This window comes from Haliotis cracherodii, unplaced genomic scaffold (assembly GCF_022045235.1).
Source record: "Haliotis cracherodii isolate W230 unplaced genomic scaffold, xgHalCrac1.p SCAF_19, whole genome shotgun sequence".
In the NCBI taxonomy this organism is placed as follows: Eukaryota; Metazoa; Mollusca; class Gastropoda; order Lepetellida; family Haliotidae; genus Haliotis; species Haliotis cracherodii.
Genome location: NW_027266274.1, coordinates 1,522,081 through 1,540,423, shown reverse-complemented (window position 1 = coordinate 1,540,423; position 18,343 = coordinate 1,522,081). Strand labels below are relative to the sequence as shown.

The window sequence follows — 18,343 nt, the reverse complement described above, 5'->3', positions numbered from 1 at the left end:
GATGACTGCCATGGGAAGAATTGGCCTATGATCCCCACTGCCTTTGCCCTGACTGCCAGTTCCCCGCTCCTTGGACCAGCGATGCGAGCTTGTGCCGACTTATCCTCTGTCCTTTTCAATGTTTACCTAGCTAACTTCCGAAGAAAGGCTAATGAAGAACTACTGCACCAGTCCTCAAACTCTTATCATAAACCTGCGACTGTCACATCCACTGCCTCAGCAACACATACATGCTCGTCATCGGGTGGATCCATCCTTGGGACTATCTCGCCTTGTTCGTCATTCTTATACAGTCATTCCCCCTCCTAGAGAGCTGGTCCAAAAGTTCTAAACCTCACAAACAAAATCAACAATTGTTAAAGTCTTTTTTATTTTATTTTTTCAACATAATCTCCCTGCTTTTCAATACACTTCTCATATCGATAGTGAAACTTTTCAAATCCAGTCAGGAAGATGTTTTCTGGAGCCACCCTGAAAAACCTATTTACGGCAGATTTGTGGTCATCATTGTCAGTTTAGGAAACAGATGGAAATCACTTGGTGCCAGTCTGTTGAGTATGGAGGGTGAGGAAGCTCTTCGAATCGACAGTATCGCACAGCACCCTTTGCAAGTCAAGAGGCATGAGAAAAGGCATTGTTATGAAGTAGTAGAACTCCAGCAGTCAGATTTCCTTGCTGCTTTTCTTTGAAAGAATCTCTCAGGTGATGAAGCAAATCAACATAATAGGCACCAGGAATCGTCTTTTGACTTTCTAAGTAATCAACAAGGATCACACCCTTTGCATCCCAGAATACAGTGGCCATAACTTTCTTCACTGATCTTGAAGACTTGAATTTCTTTGGTGCCGGAGAAGTGGAATTATGCCATTGCATGGATTGATGTTTTGACTCGGAATCATAGTGGTAGACCCATGTTTCATCACCCGTTACATATCTGTTTTTGAATTTGACGAAGTTCTCCTCAATCTGTGAATAAGCTCAAAGGTTTCTCTGTCAATGTCAGTTCTTTTTTCCTTAGATCAGTATTTAGAAACTTTGGCACCCTACAAGCAGATGTCTTATTTATCTGTAAATGTTCATGAATAATAGTTTTAATGGATCCATGGCCTAGACCTGTCTCTACCTCAAGTTCAGTAATGGTGATACGTCTATCTGACAGTATAAGTTTTCTATCTCCTTGATTGAATCTTCATTGATGGAATTTGAGGGACGTCCAGACATAGGGTCATCATCAAGGCTTGTTATCCCAGCCTTAAACATAGCTGCCCAATGTTTAACAGTGGAATAGCTAGGGCACTTATCCCTGTACGCTTGTGACATGTTGTCATGAATTTCTTGGGGAGTACTTTTACTGCTCAGTACTCGTTCTTTTCCATTTCTGTGTCCATTTTGACCCCTATCACTTTCAACTTGAACTTTTTGACCAGCCCTCATATCTGTTTGCTCCAGAACTACGATGGAGCCTGCCATCACTTGAGACTCTTCAGCTGACATGTCTCCTTGTCTACTGATGTCATCTCTCATCCCATCATGTCAGTTGACCTTGTGCCTTTAGACGCCTCATCAGGCGCAGTCACCTGAGACATAATTCCATGCGGCTATCCCCGGTGCCGCCTCCCTTTCCGGCAACTTCTTGTTTGTTATACCTTAGCGATAAGATTGCTATTAAACTGGTGCTTTTTTGTGTTATTTATGTAAACTTGTTATTCGTAAACCCACAAGACTGGGATAATGATTACAGCATACATAATCGGGTGTAAACGCATTTTGATTACGCTCTGCTATCATTGCAGATACATGCCCTGTTGTAGCAAGTGTCACGAAAATAAATAAGGGTGGGGCCCACACCCCTGATGTCTCAGTTGCACCACCATCTGTGCCCACAAGCAGCACCTATCTTTATTAAGAATTTCCGACTTGTCCGAACCCATCTCCCCACCACCAGCTGCTACCTACTCCCACCCAGGCGGGATCCCCTGGCATTCACCACCAAGCCTGTAGCTTCGTCAGGGGCGATTTCTGCCTCCTCCCCTCCATCTCAATCTCTTCCTGTCGTCGTTGATTCATCACTGACGCATCCATGTTGTCATTGTTGAATTACACGTCCTCATCATCCATTGATGCCCAACGTTGAGCTCACTCACTTGAGCTCCTCTCTAGTGGCGTCGTACCAGTTCTCCACTCTTCTTCAGTCGCCTCCGAGATTCGGACAGTACTCGGGGACTCTCCATCCGCCTGCAACACCCTACATGGACGCGGCTTGATACCAAAGCGTAATGCAGTCTATGTTTCAACAACCCATAACTAGATACAAGGCTCCACCGTCACCTCCAGTGTCTCGGCCCCTCTGGTGACTTTAGGTTTCTCGGGGCCTCCAGTCACAGCTCCTCCAGTGGACTGTAATGGCACCTGTATCACACATTCTTCATCCTCCCTCATCTTCTACTCAGTTTCTGATCCAGGCACACAATGCCCTGATAAACCTAGACATCCAGGACGCATACTTGCATGTACCAAATCACCCCAGTGACAGGAAATTGTCTGAATGTCTGAGACGGCGTCTCCTTGACAAAGTTCGCGACCTCATTACACCTTTTCGTCGACACCTCATTCCAAGGCTGGGGAGCACATCTGGAGGGTTAAGTCACCTTGGGGCTGTGGAGGAGCCTGGTGGTGAAAGTGTTAGCTTGTCATGCCATAGTCTCAAGTTCAATTCCGCATTTGGGTAAATGTGTGAATCCCATTTCTGGTGTTTCACCCAACCAGAATTTTCCTGGAATATTGTTGAAAGCAGTGTAAAATCATAGACACACACTCACTCACAACAGATTAACTCAGAAGGTATTGTCAGTATGTAAGGCTGGGACGGGTAACTTTGGTCTGGTGGGTACTGAGTAGGACCCGGACCAATGGTTAGTCGTGCGTTTTTATTGTAAAATGTCAAAAATTATATACAGCTCTATGGTTACACTATAAGTGACAAATTTTCATATTTTTAAACTTATCCTATTTCACACTTTCCATTTCTCCCTTCTTCTTCGATCCTATGTGGGATCCAAAAGCTAGGTCAATTTCGTGCCTCTTGTGCATGCCGTGCCTGCTTGAACTTACCACATGTACACCTCTACAAAATCATTCTCTTTCTCATCACCGCCGTGTGGTGACATGTTTGTAATATCAGAGAATATTGTTTTCCTTTGCCAAGTTGTCAAGTATCCTATGGCCTATAAATGTGGGGAAAAAAGATAAACAACGTCCTGCTTTCAAACAATCCAGAAGTACCTTTTCCACATCGGATCCTCACTCCTTAAGTTGCGATTATCAGGGACAGTGCGCCCTAGGTTCCGGATGTGCTGAATGTCATTCCCTAACAAACTTGGCGTTTATAGATTACCTACAACGTTGTTGTCGTTGTATTGCCGATCACTGTCCCAAAGCGGGGGATTCCAAGGCTCAAACCAGCTCCTCATGCCCTAATGTCTGTCGCAGACGAGATCCTCTCAGACACGATTTATAGACTCACGACCTGTCGACCACTACATAAGAAAATACACTGATGTGCGCTCAGTCTGTCTGACCAACTCAGGTCCTGCTCTTATTATACCAGCGACCAATTGCTCCAGTCCATTTAAAATCCGTGTCTTGGATTCGGCTTGCTCTACTCCCCTGGGCCCCGTTCCACAAAGCGATCGTAGCGCTAAGGTGATCGTAACTCCCATACTTTGACATTAGCTTACGACAGTCGTAGCACTACGTTCGCTTTGTGGAATGGGGCCCTGGCTGCTAGAAATATGGCCGTCGGTATTACTACCTCTCAGGTCGTTTTAAATCATCACACTTCGGTGCGAGGTTAACCCAAGATGACAGATCAGCACTCCCACTCCCACAATTGGCATTCTCCATCCAAGGATTGGCGTTCTCGTTCCAAGGATCTGCGTTCCCGCTCTCAGGATCGGCGTACTCGCTCACAGGCAGTTACCAACATTAATCGGCACTGTAGGTACTAGCAAAAAACGCTATCGAATGTCTCGGTGCACTTCCCTCGACCCCTGGGTTTTATTCCACCATATTTCTTGTCCCTAAAAAGGATTATTTTCAACATGAAGACTTTCAACCCCACATACCTCTAAACCCAACCACATTTTCGCATGACATCCATCACGCTCCTTCATACGCTCATTCATCCAAGCGATTTTATGGTCAGTCTCCATCTCCAAGACGCTTATCTGCACGTTCTCATCCATTTGGAGCACCGTCACTTCCTCCGATTTGTTTTTCAAGACAATCATTACTAGAGGTGGGACGATAAATTGATCCCCGAATACATCAATCTTTTTTAATTTCCGATTCTTGAATTGATTTAAAATTCTTACATAGCAATTCTTATTTCACCATATCAGCAGACAAAAAGGAAGTGAAATGCACCTTATGCTAGTGATATCACACTACAAACTTAATCAATCATATGAAACGAAGACACAAAATAGTTAATTTTGAAATCAAGTCTCAAAATGACACTAAAATGAGAATCGAATGTAAAGAAACCCAAATGCTGTATGAGTGATGTCAAGGCACTACCTACAATGATCAACAATCAAACCAAATTTAAGAAGTGGGGATTACGTGACAGGGAAATAACTAGTGCACTTTACGTTGGCCAAAGATCTGCAGCCTTTTTCCGTTTTTACATTCAACATGATTCTGTTAGACAAAAGATGCCCGATTCTTTTAATTTAGATTTATAAATACTCAAATGTTTAAAAAAACTTATTATAAAACAAGTGATACCAACTTAAGTAGTCAAATCATGAATATATTGAATTGAATTGAATCGACATGTAAAATCGATAATGAAATTGAATCGCATTGTATGTGAATTGGCCAACCTCTAATCATTACCAATGGAAGGTGCTCCTGTTTAGAATTTCTTTGGCCCCGTGGCTTTTTACCCACCTGACCGCCTGACCCGCGCATCACGAAGTTCCTACATCTTGCTGGATCGTGTTCGATTCTTATCTCGACGACTGCATTCAAGTTCATGCAAATGCCAATTTCCTCCGTCTACAACTCGCCTTCACGCTGCGTTGGCTAATCAACGTACAAAAGTTGGACCAGTGGAGGAAGATTCAATGTCTCATACCGTTAGCCAATTCAACGGCGCCAATGGCAATAACTCCTGGGCCTCCTAACATGGTGCAGGTGCTCACTGTACTGGGTCGACTTTATTTGCGACCGCTTCAGTGTTTTCTTGCGATTTCGAATTGGTCGAATCTCCTCAGGTCCTCCAGTCTGACAATGCGGCGGTAGTGTGGTACATGAACAGGATGGGATCCATGAAGTCGATGTCCCTACTCTCACTTGCTCTTGATTACTTTAGTCTCAACGATTCCTTCAACATACATGTCAGCGCTCGGCACATTACATTTGCCAACTTTATCAGTCCACGGAAGTAAACCTCTTCACCACCTGCTTCAACGCTCAACTATCCTGATTCGTTTCCCCCATCGCCGAACCCTCGGGCTTGAGAGCACGATGCATTGGCGATCTTGTGGGAAGGTCTCAATGCCTAAGCCTCCCCCCCAACAGGGCTCCTCCCCCATGTGCTGCAGAAGGTACCAGCCACCAATCGCCTGTAGGTGATTTTGGTCCTGCCCTATTAGCCAATGTGTTCCCCACCTGGCTAAGGTTCGCCGGCGATTTCATTGTCTTCCGCTTCACGACAACCTCTTCCTTCAACCTCAACCTTGGTGACTCCATCAGTCCCTGACACCGCTCCATCTTTCAAGGATGTGAAATCTCCACGGAAATGCGGAAAATCACGTTTTTTAAAATAGTAGTAATCGGGAAAAATCATCTTCCGTCTAAAATGTAATCAAAGATTTTAAAAATATGCTCTGAAAAATAAACAGGACAATTCGCGACGGTTGTCCGGTTTTCAATCAGAGCTTTCAACGGCATATGTTTTCGGACATCATACATTTTCTATGACGAATACTTGCACTATAACATGGGGTATGGCGTCACACTGAAATTATAAATACTCAGAGTCAGATGATGGCATGTTTTTAAGATAAAGTTATCTTTTAACCTATAAGTGAAGGAGATGAATTGTGTTGTTCATGTGATTAGCAAGAAAATTATGAATGCTTCTTCACCCTCCGAAAACCCATAACATGGAGATGTATGTCGTATTAATGTCTTATGTTTGCATTGGAGTTTATTTTGTTTTTTTTTTAACAAAAGGTAAGTAAGTATAAGGTAAGTTTTTTTTTAATATGCTTCAACATGGGGAAAGGGTAAGACATTGCACGCTTGTGACAGCTGTCCTTGTGTCTTGGGGATGGGGGTTCAAGTTTATGGTAGTATTGCTCCCAGACCTGGCAGGTAGCCAGGTTCGTGGAAACTATGCCTGATTTTTTAAAAGTACTGGTTTAACTTCGAAATGTTACTGCATCTGCCATCTTTGTTTATTTGTCTTATTTCATTCATGTGAATGTTGTCCAAACTGCTCAAAATTGCATAAAATGCAATCTTATGCAGGTAGCGAAGACCATCACTGGCCATCGTTCTTCCACCAGGCGCATTTATCATGTTTATGACCACAAGTGGATGGCTTTTGAGACTTTTTGTTGCACTCCTGACACTTCAACTCCTACCTTGGCTTTGCCTCATCAGATCACCGAGTATTTACATCACAGTTACGCTGAAGACCGCCTTTTTGGTGACTTTAGTCACTGCAGCATGGGTGAGCGAAATCTTTGCTTTTGATGTCACTGGTGTCCAGTTTGACAGATCTGGAGGTGGCAAAGTGTTCCTAGGGCTTCGTTGGGATTTCGTGGCAAAGAACCAATTTCCTGGACAACTGGACTGGCTATTTAAGATTCCCCCACTCCCGTCTATTTTGGGATGAAACAACCATGAATACCTCTCCTTGTGCCTGGTTTGGGCGCTTTGAATATATCTCGATGTGTCTCTCCTCCACAGACATTCCCAGAAGAGACTTTTCATCCCATTGTCAACAGCGTCTACATCAGAACTTTCTCGCACGACGCTATTCTTCTGGCTCTGCTCCATCATCCTGCGAGTGTGTATCTTTACTGGGCTGCCTCCACCTACAACATCCAATCCTCACGAGACTCTGTAGAGACTTTTTAGTCTTAATTTACGAAGTCACCATTTGGTGAGGCCCATCAAAAAGAAAAAAGAAAAAAGATCAGTGTCCCGAACCTTTATTCTGTTCACCTCGGCCTAAGGTATCTGTGATAAAGGGTTTTGGTTGGAAGGTCCATTGCTATGGAATATTGTTGAATGTTCCTTTTTCTAGTTTGGTTTGCTTCAAAGACTCGAATGTGTTTGATAATCTTGAAGCGTTAAAAGGGTTACCAAATAAAATAGTTGCTGTGTTTTGTTTGAAGAATCGATGCCATGCCAGGATCGATTTTAAATCGTCTACATTTACAGCTACGCGGTCATGCTATATGTATGATGACATACGGGAAAAAACGTTCTGCATGTATACCCGATCTCATGCAATTTCGTGTGAGTAACTTTTCGGGATCGTTACCACCGGTTGATCGTGTGTGTTTTTCCTGCTCACGAGTTCATGTCTTTTAGACGCATGACAGTTTTCAAAATTCTGAAACAAATTCAAAGTAACACTGTCTAGAGCCAGCTTCCTAGTGCATATCTTACGGCATATCCAACCGTGGGATAAATTGCAAAGTTTGAAAATTTTAGTATAAATTGTACATTTATATACTTGTCCTATCTCACACGTGATAGGCCCACCCGACCATCCCCGCATCTCATTGACTAGCCATTTAGCTCAACGAAAGAGTATGATTTGGTAGAGGTGTACATGTTGTCAGTTCAAGCAGGCATGGCGTGCATGAGAGGAACGTAATTGACCAAGCTTAGTACGTACCATGTAGATCAGGGGGGCTTGAGGGGCTATCTTTACTTCAGAAGATGGAAACATGATTCAAGCAAGTTCCCACATAGGATCGAAGAAGGGAAAAATGCAAAGTGTGAGATAGGATAAGTATATAAATATACAATTGATACAGTCCATACATTCCTTCTGACAAAAACTTCAGTCAATTTCAGTGAACTTCAGTGTATGCATGACCAGATTGGTTTGTATGTGTATCTAAATACATTTTTACACGAGTACAGTCAAAACTTTTCCCAATCAGACATTTTGTATCTACCTCTTGAGATCTACAGAGGGTACCCATGTGGGGTTGGGTAATAGCAGGGTGGGTACCCAGGTAGTAAATTTGGACTCTTCCCAGCCCTGTCAGTATGGTATGTGGACTTCATATTTGTGACACCACCTGAGTTTGTAATGTACATGCAAGTAATGGATGACATTGAAGGTCAAGGTCATTCAGTGTACTAGATGTCCCCAAAAGCATGTATATCAAATATTGTGAGCATCTTTAGGGGGAATTTAAGGCTTAATAAAATTTATAAATCCACATGAAGTTTTGGAGAAGATTCTTGAAGACCTCCATTGAAGGTAACATAGACCAGAAAGGTTACTGGCAAAACATGATCGTTCTCTCATTGAAAGACCTCGAACAGTGTAATTCAGACTGTATTTACAATAAAAAGTACAAAAACTTCACATTCGTAACACCACATTTGCTTCCAATTTGAAATTTTATAGCTGCTCATGGTTAGGAAGGTGAAGGTCATTAGACGTGATCTGATTATAACTTATTTCTTATGGTTCTTAAGTACAGGCATGGTACTTTTTCTGTTTTAATGTACTGTTTTGGGCAAATGACACCTCCTAGTTCTTTATTGCTATCAAATAATATCAACTGAAAGCTGTCGACTAGCCACTTTGAAACCAACTGGGCACAAATGGCCGTCATCTGACCCGAACAGAATGTGTGTGTGTTGGAAAGCAGCCTGCGCCAAGCTTCAATGGTTAGAACACCATTCAGTCTCTTTCCTGGGGCATCCCAAAGCAAATGCCCGGATAATTATCAGATGTTATGATCTGACTTATCTACTCGCCCAATGTAGACAGAATTCATTTTGGAAGACACAGATATTTCTGCCTGTTTCAAACTCTAAAGTTTCTTGGATTCAAGAACCGACCATGTTCCTCATTTTAGACATTTGACTGTGACAAATACTGGATATTTGTGGGTGCACCAACTTTGATTACATTGGGGCCTATTATTATCCCCTGCCACGAAGTTCATCTGTCTGTCCTTCCGTCTGCTTCTCAGAGGGGACAAGTTTTCCCAAAACCTATTTAAGCCAGAGAAATGAAAACTGTCAAACACTATTTCACACTATGCTTTTCTCTTTCTTCTTTCGATCCTAAGTGGAAACGTTTCTGAAATAAAGGTTACCAGATTCAAAAGTTAATTCACCCGTACATACCTCATGTCACCATGGTCACCTCCCAGATTGCTTGCATGCTGGTTGATTAACATGTGATGATCATGTGTCTATTTTTTGTTTTCCTTGCCAATTTGCATCTTTTTTTTGTCCTCTTGCCTGCAATGAAAATTGTTTAGCATTTGTTGTAGCATTTCTAGATCTATGTAATTATGAAAAAGAATATGTAAAGCACACCAAAGACTTGCTTTAGTCCAGTCTGTTCTGTTCTGTTTCTGACGCAAAATTTGAGTCACATGACTGTGATATGCAAATTAGCCTGTGGCAGTTGTGTAATGCAAAGTCATCACAGCACATGAGTGTGCACGTGGTTCTGAACTCATTCGGAAAATATTGATTAAATCTGTCACTTGATTACTATAACTATATTGTGTTTAGATAACAAAGATACTAAGATGCAATCTGAATGAATCTAAACGAGTCAAGTCCAGTATATTTTTAAAAAACTGGGATTTTCTTTCTGTGTGGAAGAAATACACTGACTGATTTTAGAGTTGAGTGAACAAAGTTTTAACACCTTGTTGCAGAGAGACGCAGTTGAAGTTGAATCTTTCAATCATTATTTCTACCGGACAACGAGACCGTCACACTAAAAATTTATCAGTCTTGGCCATTTTTTAAAAGCCAGAATATGGCATATACCGGAGAAAGGAAACCCATGAAGGCCGTTGCCAATGTGTTGTACATCCACTTTACGACAGTTCCATTCTCTGATGAAAGTCGATAGTGCATATCCCTAGCTGATGGCAGAGTCAGTGCATGGAGACGAAGAGGTGTTGGAGAGAGATCGACAGGGTGGTCCATGCATTATGATCAGGGGTGCAATTGGACTCAACCAGGGAATAGTGCCAGTGGTCTTCCAACATATCAGTCCAGGGAGAGTTATGGTGTTCTCAGCCCTCTGGTTGTACCTGTTGTGCTCATCATCAGTGACCCGTTGTTCAGCAAGACAATGCAGATGCTCGAACTGCAAGGGTTTCCCAGTACTTCTTAGAGCAACACATATGCCTTGGCCGGCACCGACTCATGAGTCCAGATGTAAATCCCATAGAGCATTTATGGGACATAGACTCTTGTTCCTGTGGCACCTTCAAACCATTCAATGCAATTGATAACACAGTTGGTGGCCACATGAGATACTGTCTGTCAGTGATATTTGTTTTTATTGCTTAAATGACTGTCTTAAACAATGATGTGGAAAACACTCCTTAATGTTTCCTACTCATTCGATTCCTTTGACCTGTTTTGGGCGTATCCAAAAATAAATCATGCAGAAATTGTTACTTGCGTTTCTTCTGCAGTTTAGTATATATTTAATTTTGTGTTGTTATATATATATATATCATTTGCATTCGTATCATTATGGATCTATAATACTGTTACTTGATCTTACTGGCTGTCCATGCCTCGCTACCTGATATGTGTGGATATTTAGACATTACAACACAGTTCCACTAGGTTCAAGATCGTGGGATCCAACTGTACTTATATTTGTACCTATATTTGAAAATCACCTGCCCATTATCTTCTACCAACAGGATTAAGCTTTGCATAAAATGTTGTATTTTAGTGGGTGTCTTGTATTCTAGTGGGTCTGATAAAAAGCACATCTAGTAAGCCTTTTAATGTACAATTTTTTAACTTTCAGAATCCACCGACAGAAAAACAAGAAGCGGGTCAATATGATCTCCACTGGGCCATTCCAGCTATCTCCCCCCCAGAACGCTACTTTCTCTCACAGCTCATCTCCAGCCCATCTAAGGAGGTAAGTCCACTGACTACCAATTCATGTTTAATAAAAAATCCAAATTGTATTATTTTTGCCCTTTCTACCTTTGCCGTTATTTTATTCAATACTCAAGTAGAACATATGGCTTTCCAAGTGAACTGCCTTCCTTAACGTGCTTCAGATACACACAGCTCTAGATGAGCTGCTTAATTGTATAAATTGTGCAGCACATGAACAGATACAAATTAGAAGTCACTGAAAACATCATTTTAATCAGAATGTTTTTAATATATACACAAAGAAAAAATGTTAAGCACACCCTAATATATTTCATTATTGTTTGGTCCCAATTTTTGTAACAGTCATGAGAGATATAATTACGGGACTAATTATGTTTTCTCGAGATGATGTAATCAGTCATCTGGATGAAAGCTCATGCTACCCTCTAGAATCACTAAAAGCAGTATATCCAAACGTTAAAATTGCTTTATTAAGCGTTTAGTTGAGAAACATGCTCAGACCGGTGATGTGAAGGACCGTCCCAGATCCAGAAGACCTCCTGTAGACACATTGCGAAGACAGGGACTTTCTTTGTCTCATATGCCAAGAACCCTTTTCAACAAGTACTTGTCTGAAACAGCTGTGGTTGCCCAATCGTCGTTTCAGCACCAGAACCGCCAGGAACTGGCTGAAAGCTAGCATGACTGAGGGCAAGATGAGTCATAAAGCGTCCCTTGTTGAGAAGTCACCACAAAGCTGCTTGTTTAGGATGGTGTATTGCGGGATAGAGCTGGAATCTGAGAACTTGGAGATGCATACATTGGTCAGATGAAAGTCGCTTTCTTCTCCACGTCACTGATGGAAGAATGAGAGTTTGGAGGCACCGGAGCACGGCCTACATCCCCAGGAACATTAAATTGACTGTTGCATATGGCGGGGGCTCAATAATGGTTTGGGGGTGTATCTCTCATGATTGCAGGTTGGATTTGGTCACCATAAGGGATAGCTTAATAGGGGCTCAGTATATCCGGGATGTTTTGAGGCCAGTCGTTGTTCATGGATGACAATACCAGGCTGATCGTTTGCATGCAGTCGTGGATTGCATGAGGGCCAATGCAATAACGATTCTACCCTGGCCAGCAGTGAGCCCAGATTTGAACCCCCTTGAACATGTTTGGGATATTCTGGGGCGGTGCATACAGGCACGAGATCCTCCTGTACAAGATTTACGCCAATTTGAAGAGGCATTGCATCAGGAGTGGCTTTTGTTGACCCATCAACAGATCCAACGTCTGACTGGAGGCATGAGACGAAGGTTGGAATGCGTCATCCGGGCATGTGGTGGTTATATCTGCTACTGATCTGTTTCACGTGTCATGTCAAGTAGAGACTTTAAGGAACATGAAACATGAAAAGTAACTCTTTTACTTGATCCTGCAGCTCCATACTTTTTTTAGGTATTGTCTAAAGTCAAAAACAATACCTGTGTTACCATGATGTTTTTGTCAGTAAATTTCGATCACAACTCAACAATATCTTCTTTATTTGTTGTCAAATGTTTGTTCTATCCGATGACATTAGTATCGCCCAGCTCCTGTGGTACGAGGGCCATTCAATATATAACCAGCCTAAGCTATTTATCAGATCTTAACGGTTGCATGCTTGTCACGTGCTGTGCACCAATGAATGTCACGTGCAAAGACAAAGTTTCACTGAGGAAATTGTATTTGAAGTCACACATGTGATCTATAAAGCTGGCAAGGGTAGATTCTGCCAAATTTTCGTCAAAGGTTGAATACAGGGCTGTTATTAGGTACCTTTACTTAAAAGGGAAACCAGGAGAGGAGATACATGATGAATTGTCAGATGTTTATGGTGACAGTGCACCTTCGTATGCACAGGTCAAATACTGGATTGCAGAATTTAAGAGGGGTCGGGTGAACCTGGAAGATGGCCACGCCCTGGCAGGCCTGTAGAGGTGACCAATGACCAAACCAGTGAAGCTGTGAGACAACTGGTTGTCAAAGACAGGCGAATGAAGGTGTCAGAAATGGCCAAGGCCTTGAACATTTCAGATGGAAGTGTCCATACAATTTTGTACGATCGTCTGGGTATGAGGAAGCTGTGTGCCCGATGGGTCTCGAAATGTCTGAGTGATGATCAGAAGGCTGTATGTGCGTCATTGTGTCAGGCACTTTTGACACAATGCAGTCGGGATGCAGACAACTTTCTGGAGAGAATTGTTACTGGTGACGAAACCTGGGTACACCACTATGACCCAGAAACCAAAGAACAGAGTAAGCAGTGGACTGGCTTTGCTTCACCCCGTCCCAAAAAGTTTAAGACTCAACCATCGGCTGGCAAAATCATGGCAACCATCTTTTGGGATACCAGAGGGGTCTTGCTCATTGACTACTTGCCACGTGGCCAAACTATTACTGGAGAGTACTACTCCGATCTCCTGGACCGTTTGCGGACTGCTATTCTTGCCAAACGTCGTGGAAAGAACACAAAAGGTGTGCTGCTCCAACATGATAATGCCAGAGTGCACACATGTCGTCTTGCGGTTGCCGCAGTGAAGCGGAACGGGTTCAAAGTATTGCCTCATCCACCTTACTCACCAGACCTGGCACCAAGCGACTACTTTCTCTTCCCGAACTTGAAGAAAGAACTACCTGGACGTCATTTCCAGGCCACTGATGAACTCATGACAGCAGTGGAGGGGTGGTTACACGAACAACCCCATGGTTTCTATCACAACAGGCTTTTAGCTCTCACACATCGCTGGACAAGGTGCATAGACCTCAATGGTGATTATGTGGAAAAAGAAGAAGTGGGGAGCAGTAGCAAATAGGTTAGGCTGGTTATATATTGAATGGCCCTTGTAGGTCATCCCATGCCATGATTTTTGCCATTTGTCATGGTTTAGAAATAGGGGTGCTGAACTTTTTTCTTTTGGTATATGTCTACTCATTGCTGTAAAAATGCCCAATATATTGGAGCCAAGGGAGTAAAAACAGATTAAATACCGAAAGAAAACTATCTGTAACTGATAATATGTGAGTAAATACGCAATTGCGTGATATAACAATTGTGTGCTGACCCGTGAAGATCCGGGTTAGAATAGGTCTTCAGCAACCCATGCTTGCCATAACAGACGACTATGCTTGTCGTAAAAGGCGACTAACGGGATCGGGTGGTCAGATTCACTGACTTGGTTGATGCATGTTATCCCATCCCAATTGTGGAGATAGATGCTCATGGTATCAATCACTGGATTGCCTGGTCCAGATTTGATTATTTACAGACTGCTGTCATGTACCTAGAATATTGCTGAGTGCGGCGTTAAAAAACAAACAAACATACAATTGTGTGCCACAGTGCTATGTCATAACTTGATATACTGCATGTATAACCATATGCGCTACAGTGATCATTTTGTATAGTGCATGTACAACCATGTGTACTACAGTGCAATGTGATCACTTTGTAAAATGCATGTACAACCATGTGTACTACAGTGCAATGTGATCATTTTGTATAGTGCATGTATAACCATGTGTACTACAGTGCAATGTGATCACTTTTTATAGTGCATATATAACCATGTGTACTACAGTGCAATGTTATCACTTTGTATAGTGCATGTATAACCATGTGTACTACAGTGCAATGTGATCACTTTGTATAGTGCATATATAACCATGTGTACTACAGTGCAATGTGATCACTTTGTATACTGCAGGTATAACTATGTGTGTTTCAGTGCAATGTGATCACTTTGTATAGTGCATGTATAACCATGTGTGTTACAGTGCAATGTGATCACTTTGTATACTGCATGTACAACCATGTGTACTACAGTGCAATGTGATCACTTTGTATAGTGCATGTATAACCATGTGTGCTACAGTGCAATGTGATCACTTTGTATACTGCATGTATAACTATATGCGCTACAGTGCAATGTGATCACTTTGTATAGTGCATGTATAACCATATGCGCTACAGTGCAATGTGATCATTTTGTATAGTACATGTACAACCATGTGTACTACAGTGAAATGTGATCACTTTGTATAGTGGATGTATAACAATGTGTGTTACAGTGCAGTGTGATCACTTTGTATACTGCATGTATAACTATGTGTACTACAGTGTAATGTGATCACTTTGTGTAGTGTATGTATAACCATGTGTACTACAGTGCAATGTGATCACTTTGTATAGTGCATGTACAACCATGTGTACTACAGTGCAGTGTGATCACTTTGTATAGTGCATGTATTACCATGTGTGTTACAGTGCAGTGTGATCACTTTGTATAGTGCAGGTATAACTATGTGTACTACAGTACAATGTGATCACTTTGTATAGTGCATGTATTACCATATGTGCTACAGTTCAATGTGATCACTTCGTATAGTGCATGTATTACCATGTGTGTTACAGTGCAATGTGATCACTTTGTATAGTGCATGTATAACTATGTGTACTACAGTGCAATGTGATCACTTTGTATAGTGCATGTATAACTATGTGTACTACAGTACAATGTGATCATTTTGTATAGTACATGTATAACTATGTGTACTACAGTGCTGTGTGATCACTTTGTATACTGCATGTATAACTATGTGAACTACAGTGCTGTGTGATCACTTTGTATAGTGCATGTATAACTATGTGTACTACAGTACAATGTGATCATTTTGTATAGTACATGTATAACTATGTGTACTACAGTGCAATGTGATCACTTTGTGTAGTGTATGTATAACCATGTGTGCTACAGTTCAATGTGATCACTTTGTATAGTGCATGTACAACCATGTGTACTACAGTGCAGTGTGATCACTTTGTATAGTGCATGTATTACCATGTGTGTTACAGTGCTATGTGATCACTTTGTATAGTGCATGTACAACCATGTGTACTACAGTGCAATGTGATCACTTTGTATAGTGCATGTACAACCATGTGTACTACAGTGCAGTGTGATCACTTTGTATAGTGCATGTACAACCATGTGTACTACAGTTCAATGTGATCACTTTGTATAGTGCATGTACAACCATGTGTGCTACAGTGCAATGTGATCACTTTGTATAGTGCATGTATTACCATGTGTACTACAGTGCAATGTGATCACTTTGTATAGTGCATGTATTACCATGTGTGCTACAGTGCTGTGTGATCACTTTGTATAGTGCATGTATAACCATGTGTACTACAGTGCAATGTGATCACTTTGTATAGTGCATGTATTACCATGTGTACTACAGTGCAATGTGATCACTTTGTATAGTGCATGTACAACCATGTGTACTACAGTGCAGTGTGATCACTTTGTATAGTGCATGTATTACCATGTGTACTACAGTGCAATGTGATCACTTTGTATAGTGCATGTACAACCATGTGTACTACAGTGCAGTGTGATCACTTTGTATACTGCATGTATTACCATGTGTGCTACAGTGTAATGTGATCACTTCGTATACTGCATGTATTACCATGTGTGTTACAGTGCAATGTGATCACTTTGTATACTGCATGTACAACCATGTGTACTACAGTGCAATGTGATCACTTTGTATACTGCATGTACAACCATGTGTACTACAGTGCAGTGTGATCACTTTGTATACTGCATGTATAACCATGTGTACTACAGTGCAATGTGATGACTTTGTATACTGCTTGTATAACTATGTGAACTACAGTGCTGTGTGATCACTTTGTATAGTGCATGTATAACTATGTGTACTACAGTACAATGTGATCATTTTGTATAGTACATGTATAACTATGTGTACTACAGTGCTGTGTGATCACTTTGTATAGTGCATGTACAACCATGTGTACTACAGTGCAATGTGATCACTTTGTATATTGCATGTATAACTATGTGTACTACAGTACAATGTGATCATTTTGTATAGTACATGTATAACTATGTGTACTACAGTTCAATGTGATCACTTTGTATAGTGCATGTATAACTATGTGTACTACAGTGCTGTGTGATCACTTTGTATAGTGCATGTACAACCATGTGTACTACAGTACAATGTGATCATTTTGTATAGTACATGTATAACTATGTGTACTACAGTGTAATGTGATCACTTTGTATAGTGCATGTATAACCATGTGTGCTACAGTGCAATGTGATCACTTTGTATAGTGCATGTACAACCATGTGTAATACAGTTCAATGTGATCACTTTGTATAGTGCATGTACAACCATGTGTACTACAGTGCAATGTGATCACTTTGTATAGTGCATGTACAACCATGTGTAATACAGTTCAATGTGATCACTTTGTATAGTGCATGTACAACCATGTGTAATACAGTGCAATGTGATCACTTTGTATAGTGCATGTATAAGTATTTGTACTACAGTGTAATGTGATCACTTTGTGTAGTGTATGTATTACCATGTGTGCTACAGTGCAATGTGATCACTTTGTATAGTGCATGTACAACCATGTGTACTCCAGTGCAGTGTGATCACTTTGTATAGTGCATGTATTACCATGTGTGTTACAGTGCAATGTGATCACTTTGTATAGTGCATGTATTACCATGTGTGTTACAGTGCAATGTGATCACTTTGTATAGTGCATGTATTACCATGTGTGTTACAGTGCAATGTGATCACTTTGTATAGTGCATGTATTACCATGTGTGCTACAGTGTAATGTGATCACTTTGTATAGTGCATGAATTACCATGTGTGCTACAGTTCAATGTGATCACTTTGTATACTGCATGTATTACCATGTGTACTACAGTGCAGTGTGATCACTTTGTATACTGCATGTATAACCATGTGTACTACAGTGCAATGTGATAACTTTGTATAGTGCATGTATTACCATGTGTGCTACAGTTCAATGTGATCACTTCGTATAGTGCATGTATTACCATGTGTGTTACAGTGCAATGTGATCACTTTGTATACTGCATGTACAACCATGTGTACCACAGTGCAATGTGATCACTTTGTATAGTGCATGTACAACCATGTGTACTACAGTGCAGTGTGATCACTTTGTATACTGCATGTATAACCATGTGTACTACAGTGCAATGTGATCACTTTGTATGCTGCATGTATAACTATGTGTACTACAGTGCAGTGTGATCACTTTGTATAGTGCATGTAAAACTATGTGTACTAC

General features: G+C 41.3%; 1 protein-coding gene across 1 annotated transcript in view; it reads left to right on the top strand.

The window, feature by feature from the left end:
• LOC139466998 (CCR4-NOT transcription complex subunit 11-like) overlaps positions 1-18,343 on the top strand; it is a 77,967-nt gene that overhangs the window by 5,712 nt on the left and 53,912 nt on the right. Inside the window, exon 4 of the mRNA XM_071248703.1 lies at positions 11,069-11,185. Within this exon, the coding sequence (XP_071104804.1) occupies positions 11,069-11,185 (117 nt within the window). The remainder of the gene's footprint in view (positions 1-11,068; positions 11,186-18,343) is intronic.